General features: G+C 51.8%; 1 protein-coding gene across 6 annotated transcripts in view; it reads left to right on the plus strand.

Annotated features, from left to right (window-relative positions):
* TBKBP1 (TBK1 binding protein 1) overlaps positions 1 to 6611 on the plus strand; it is a 202105-nt gene extending 195494 nt beyond the window's left edge. For all 6 annotated transcript variants that reach the window (XM_029574259.1, XM_029574262.1, XM_029574261.1 and 3 more), the window contains exon 10: positions 4981 to 6611. In XM_029574259.1, the coding sequence (XP_029430119.1) occupies positions 4981 to 5000 (20 nt within the window). In that variant the 3' untranslated portion in view covers positions 5001 to 6611. The remainder of the gene's footprint in view (positions 1 to 4980) is intronic.
* Positions 6612 to 7148: the final 537 nt, after the last annotated feature.

A 7148-nucleotide genomic window follows, 5' to 3' on the forward strand; every position in this document is an offset into this window, starting at 1 on the left:
GATAGCCTTTGTCACAGGGGCTACTGGTGCCATTTGTCAGCCCCTGTCACATGGTAGGAGCACAAGATGGCGCCGATGGCCATGTGACAGGGGCTGACCTATGGCACCGGTAGCCCCTGTGACATAATATGGGCAAAGGCTATCGGCGCCATTTTGAGTACTGGCATCAGACGGACAGCATGCAGGAGGTCGCTTTGGGGGCCTCCTGACCCCCATAAGACTTGCCAAAAGTCCAGCGGGGGTCCGGGAGCGACCTCCTGCACGCCGGCCGTCCGATGCCAGTACTCAAAATGGCGCCGATCGCCTTTGCCCTCACTATGTCACAGGTACCGACGGTTGGCCCCTGTGACATAGTGAGGGCAAAGGCGATCGGCGCCATTTTGAATACTATGAGAGGTCATGGGGGGGGGGGGGACAGAGAAGAAATCCCGTGGGCCATAGACACACCAGAGCATCGAGCCCCACTGATAAGATTTCCCTCCTTAGACTGAAAAACAAACCGTTTCTGAGTTGGCTCGAGGCGCCATCAGGTCCAACTGCAGAGCGCCCCACCTGGTGTAAATGTGACTCTACGGCTTTGAGGACAACTTCCACTCTCCGGGGTCCAAGCGCTATTGGCTGAGGAAGTCCACTTGCACGTTTTCCACTCCTACAACATGCGACACGGTGATGCCCCTGAGATAAATCTCTGCCCAGGCGAACAAACGTCGTGCTTGCAGAGCTCCTGGTTCCCCCCTGCCTGTTGATATACACCACTGTGGTCGCGTCGTCTGTCAAGATGCGCACCATCCAACCCTGACTAAGGGCAAGAACACTTGAAGGGCCCTGCGAACCGCCCAGGATTCGAGTCTGTTGATGGACCAAGATTTCTCTGACATTCGCTACAGGCCTTGAGTGGTCTTGTCTTGACACACCACTCCCCATCCGGAGAGGCTGGCATCTGTAGAGACGACCACCCAAGCTGGGGCGGGGTGTGTCCAACACCAACCCTTTCTCCAGGTTGCGACGCAACAGCCACCAAGAGAGACTGCGTCTGGATTCCTGAAGAAGAGGCAATGGAATATGAAACTGCGCCAACATAGGACTCCACCTGGCAACAGCGCATGCTGTAAAGTTCTCAAGTGTGCAAAAACTCAAGGCACCAGCTCTAATGTGGCCGCCATGGAGCCCAGGACTTGGAGATAATCCCAGGCTGTTGGCACCATCAAGCGAAGAAGGCCTTTCACCTGAATCTGTAACTTCCGCACTCTCTGTCGCCAGGAAGACCTTGCCCTTTTGTGTATTGAAACCCGCTCCTAGGTGCATCAGGCATTGTGTGGGCACCAACTGGCTCTTATGCAGATTGATGACCCAACCCAAAGACCATAGGGTGGTCATCACTCTCTGGAGAGATCTCACAGTCTTCCTGAGATTTCGCCCAGATGACCCAATCGTCCAAATATGGATGCACCAAGATCCCTTTGCGCAGAGCTGCTGCTGCTACTACCCTCACCTTGGTGAACGTGCAAGGAGCCGTAGCCAGCCCAAAGGGAAGAGCCCAAAACTGAAAGTGCCGACCCAGCACCTTGAACCTCAGGAACCTTTGATGGTCCTGCCGGATCGGAATGTGTAGATAAGCCTCCATTAGATCTAAGGATGCGAGGAACTCCCCTTTGCGCACCGCTGCAAGCACTGTTCGGAGCGTTGCCATGCGGAACTTGGGAACGTGTAGGTACCGGTTCACCTTCTGCAAGGCGAAGATAGGACGAAAAGACCCTTCCTTCTTGGGAACCACGAAGTACACAGAGTACCGACCCTGCTCCACAGGAGGGCTGTACAAATGGCATTGAGATTGAGTAACCGCTGGAGAGTCGCCACCCGAGACTCTACAAAGCCGTCCTGAACTGTAAACAAAAAACCTAGAGCGTAACTGTGCCAGACTACCTCCAAGACCCACCTGTCTGAGGTAATCTTCTCCCACTCCGCGTCGAAGATAGATAATCTGCCTCCTACAGCTTCCACGTGGGAGTAGGGGCCCTTGGCTTCATTGGGGAGGCTTACTGCCTCCTGAGCCCTGACTGTACGATCTCTGGGAGTCCATTGACCTCCACAAAAGAACTGCAGATGACCAAAGCTTTGCCTGGGCCCAGGGGGAGGAACAGATTTACCAGAACGAAAAGGCCGAGAATCCCTGAAATGAGCTCATGAAGGAAAAACCTTCTTACTCTGTTTCCTATCTTCCAGCAAAACCTATTATCCTTAGTCTCCCCCAATAGTTTCACCAACTGGTCCAATTCCTCCCCAAACAGGAGTTTTCCCTTGAAGGGGAGATTACCGAGCTGCGCCTTAGAGGACAAGTCCACCGACCAGTTCCATAACCATAAAAGCCTGCGAGCCACCACAGAGGAAACCATACTGCACGCAGAGGTGCGAACCAAATCATAGAGAGTGTCCGCCACATAAGCCACTCCCGCCTCAAGGCAGACCGCTTGCAAGGGCAAAGAGTCACCTGCGACTATCTCCTCCACAACCTTCTGGACCCAACACAACAGGCACGTTGCATCATGCTGGCACACACCACCGCGCACAGGCCAAGCCCGGAGACCTCAAACAAACATTTCAGCTGAATTTCCAGTTTGCAGTCCTGCATGTCATTCAAAGCAGCCACCCCAGCCACAGGGATTGTTGTAGCCTTGATGACTGCCGAAAGAGCTGTATCCACCTGCAGCACTTTCAGAAGGTCCAAGGTCTCCAGAGAGAGGGGTAAACTTTTGCCAATCGTTCAGCCCACTTTCAAGCTGGAATCAGCAGAGTCCCACTCCCTTGTCACCAACCTCCTGATCTTCTTGGGCAGGGGAAAGGCGGTTGTCAGTTCTCACAGACCATCGCACACCAGATTGACTCCCTCACTATCCGACTCTTCCTGGGAGACCTTAACCCCCAACTCTTCTAAAGTCTAGGGTCATCCCCCTCTGGGATTGGGAATCCATTCAAGGCCAGGTCATCTGTGTTGGGATCTCCCAGGCCGGGGGAGGGATCAGATCATGGGTCCGTCCCCTGCGTGTCTAGGGGACCACGTTGCAGCACCCCTATATCTTCCCCGCTGGAGGCCGGGTCACCCCGTGCCTGATGAGGCTGCAGGGGATCCTGAGAAGAACGTTTGGATCCCCCACTGGACAGGTCCGCCGACCGCTCCGCTGCCCTTTTAATTTTGGATCTTTGATTGGCCAAAAAGGCCTGATGAAGAAGCAGCACAAATTCAGACGAGAAGGCCACAGGCGCCTCCCCCACCGCCCTGCGGGGGCTTGGGCTGTACAGCATCAGCCGGAGGCATGCAAATCAGCTCCATAGGGGGGAAGGGGAATTCCCCCCCCCCCCTTCCCCCTTGGCTCCATGAGGTCAGAAGCCTCAACTTCCAAGGCAGAGGCAGGAGGCCCGGCTGAACAGAGGCCCAGCCTAACTGAGCAGCCCCCTCCTGAGGGGCCCTCCTCTCCCAACCCGCAGTTAACACAGAGGGAGCACAAATTCAGCCTGCCCCCTGCTACGCAGCAGGCAGCCATCTTGGATTTCAGCGCCATGCAACGAACCACAGGAGAGCGCCATCAAAAACGGCACCCACTGAAAAGAAGCCACATTCGGCCACCTGCCAGTGGACCTAAGCACCTGCGGACCAAGGCTCCGGGGCCTGCAGCTGCCTGCCCCAAAAGTGTCACTCACTCCGCGGGACGTGAGAGAGAACCAGCGCATGCCCCAAAAGAGCAGAGGGAGCCCCCTCCCTTCAGAAAGCGATCGCGTCTGAGGTCGCACCCGCCGGCAGCCCCAGGCTGCCAACCCTCATGCCCCAGACACTGACCGGTCTCCATGTGCCACAGTACCCACTGTCCCAGCCAGGCCCCGACTAAGTCCAGAGGCCTACCTGAGGAACTTCTTAGGTTCTGATCATCACATTTTTTTTTTTTAAACTTTAGCCAACCTCAGCAGGACCAGAGGAAACCAGGAACAGCTTCGGAGGCCGAGGGAACCAGAAGCCTCTGGTTATCAGGCCCTCCGGCAGGGTGTGGGCAAACACAATCAGGGGTATCTAAAACCCCCCCCCCCCCCGGATGCCCGGCTGCACTGGAGGGATGGCCCGCAAAGGTACCTAAAACACCTCAAGGAGAAAAATCTCAGCTCAGCTAATCTAAACTAACTACTCTTTTTTTTTTTAAACTAAACCCTAGACTGGGGGTTTGCATCTCAACCCTCTGCTGGAGTCAGAGAGATACTGAGGGACTGCAGGTGGCACTCTCTTATGTAGCAGTGACCAAAGTTTTTGTTCTCTGACTCCATCTGCTGGTATACACATCCCACTGGTCTGGCATGATCTGAGTATGTACAGGAACCTGTGTTTCACAGCTCACTTCCAGTATGTAGAAGCACCCTGCTGTGCAGCTCAGCATAGGGTGGGCTTTTTCTTAAATCACAAGAGGGCTGCATTCTGCTTTTCTTTCAACCTAAACTATGTGAGAGCAGAAATTCACATGCCAAACAAGTTCATGTAACTGGCCTGCTTGCGAGATCACTTGTCAAATTGTTTTGCCTGCCAGTGGCACCTGCGTGCTGCAGCTCTCTCATTTCTGTGGATGATATAAATCGTGCATTTTACAATAGACCTGCCCATTCTGGGGCCTCTTGTTCTGTGTATGACTGAGCTCCGGGACACTTCTACTAGCCAGCTGCTACATACGGGAACAGTGAAACTGTGTGTTTTAATGAAATTATTTCTTGATACTTAAGCTTGTGGTCTCTAGGAAGTTAAGCTGCTTTGTAAGATGTGTGGTTTATGATGTAAATGTTGTATCCTCTGTACCATGCACAACAGCCTGTCTTCCCTTTGTTGCACACTTCTCAGCCAGAGCAGGTTAACTCCTAGCAGAGAGATAAGACACTGCACTAGTGTGAATCTGATAGAAGTATACAATGTGAGACTGCCAAAGGAAGTTTATTTCCTTTTTTTTTTAGATCTACCTCAGAATTGCTAAGCTGAGATCTACAGCAAAAGTCCTTTAAAAAAAAAAAAAGCTCCACATGTTGCCTGCTTCAGGAATCACTCACTCCAACCTCCAGATGGGTTTGATGAAATACAGGATTAAAAGTGCAGTGATTTAAATGGAGGAGAATAAAAGTGCACTGTTGGATGAGACCAGGTCCATTGAGCCCTGTAGCCTGACTCTTTCTGGTGGCCAAGCTGCGTCAGAAGTACCCAGCCGCTCCCATAAAGTAGATGATTCTTGTTCTGCACACCCATGCAGAGCAGTGGCTTTCCTTGCTCCTGCCCTTTCCAAACCTGTGTTCAAAGGGAGTTACAGTCAGGTGCAGCAGGTTGCTTTCTGTGCCAGAGGGCTAGTCTAAGGGGCCAATGCAATAAAGTGCACGTAGCCTGGCCCATGAGTTCACATGGAGTTGGGTGCAGAAGGCTAGCACCTGATGCAATAAGGAGATTAGCAACAAAGGTTGAACCTGCTCACACCCAACGCATGCAAATGCCATGTAGATGAGGACATTAGCTATTACCACCTGCTGCAGGAAAGTGCAGGATGCCCAGTGCACGCTTTTTAATACGGGGACTTTAACTCCAGCCCTAGAAGTGGAGAAAAGTCAACTCGCAGGCAAGGGCTCATGAGAAACATTATAAAATATGGTCCTCTGTGTTGTGATAAATGTGTCCTCCTCCTTAGTATTATCCCAGCTCTTGAATTTACTGCTTGCGGTGGCAAAAAATAAGTATACATTTATTGGCTTAAAAAGAAGGGCACCTGAGATACTAAACTGCAGCTTTAAAATCTGCCCCTCAATAAAATAACCAAAGCAAATGTGATCAAAAGGGACAGTGGTAGTGAGCACCCATTGCAATAGCCTCTTTTGAATGCCAGACGCCCCTCCTCCCCTGGTGAGTCCATTTTTACGCTGTCTCTCATTTAGACATTGCAGCAGGACACACATGAGTGCCCATTTTCAGCGCATATCTTATTGCATTGGTCCCTAAGTTTGTACCTGAGCCAGTGGAGAGTGAATTGACATTGCCCAAGGTCAAAGAAGCATCAGCGGAAGAGCGGTGTTCAAACCCTAGCTTCCCTGGTTCTCAGCTTGCTGCCAGGTCCATGGGATCTTTTTTTGTATGGCAGTGTGCCTGCCTATGTAAGGTATATTTAATAACTTTTGCTCTATATCAAAGAATCTTTTCATCCTAAGCTTTCACTGCACTTTTCATACCTGCTGTCCTGAAGTTTTCAGAATGTATAATGGAAGCATGAGGCTCTGTCAGTCAGGGGTAATCCCAGAGGGCCTGCTCTTACACTCACTCCTTAAAGCTATAAGCCAGGGCCCTCAAGGAAAGGCACCGAGGCCTAGAAATCCCTAATGGGACCACCAGTCTGCTCCAGGAACCCAGCGTCATGTATCTTCCTTTCTGTAACCTGAGTGCCCTTTTGGGGACCTTGCTCTGTATTAGTTTTTCTGTAACTTTCTCCTGGATCCTCTGGTAGGAGTCCTTAGTCTATGTGCAGAAACCTTGGACTGGCCCTATGGGGTTTTTCTAATGAGATCTATAATCTGTGAAAAAATTCCTTATAATAAAGTTATGTAACAATTGATGCATTGTTTCCAAAATCCTCTTTCCATCCCTCCTCATTATTAGAGTGCTGGGAGCTTCTGGCATATGGACTGCAAAAGGGAAGCTTTCACTTTGCATCCCTTTTCTATTTCCCATCCTTTCAAGTTCCCCAAATCATTGATAAAATCATGAACTAAGAGAAAAACAGCGCCCACACCCCTCCATGGATCTTATTTCCTTACTGCTCTGGAGTACAATGCGCACTGCCATCCTCCAGCAATGCCAGTCCACCTCAGTTCTGCATGCAGTGCCTCCGATTCCTCCCCCAGCTCAGTTCTGCATGCAGTGCCTCCGCTTCCTCCCCCACCTCAGTTCTGCATGCAGTGCCTCCGCTTCCTCCCCCACCTCAGTTCTGCATGCAGTGCCTCCGCTTCCTCCCCCACCTCAGTCTGCATGCAGTGCCTCTGATTCCTCCCCCACCTCAGTTCTGCATGCAGTGCCTCCGCTTCCTCCCCCACCTCAGTTCTGCATGCAGTGCCTCCGATTCCTCCCGCACCTCAGTTCTGCATGCAGTGCC

The sequence above is a fragment of the Rhinatrema bivittatum genome, chromosome 12 (assembly GCF_901001135.1).
Source record: "Rhinatrema bivittatum chromosome 12, aRhiBiv1.1, whole genome shotgun sequence".
Classification (NCBI taxonomy): Eukaryota; Metazoa; Chordata; class Amphibia; order Gymnophiona; family Rhinatrematidae; genus Rhinatrema; species Rhinatrema bivittatum.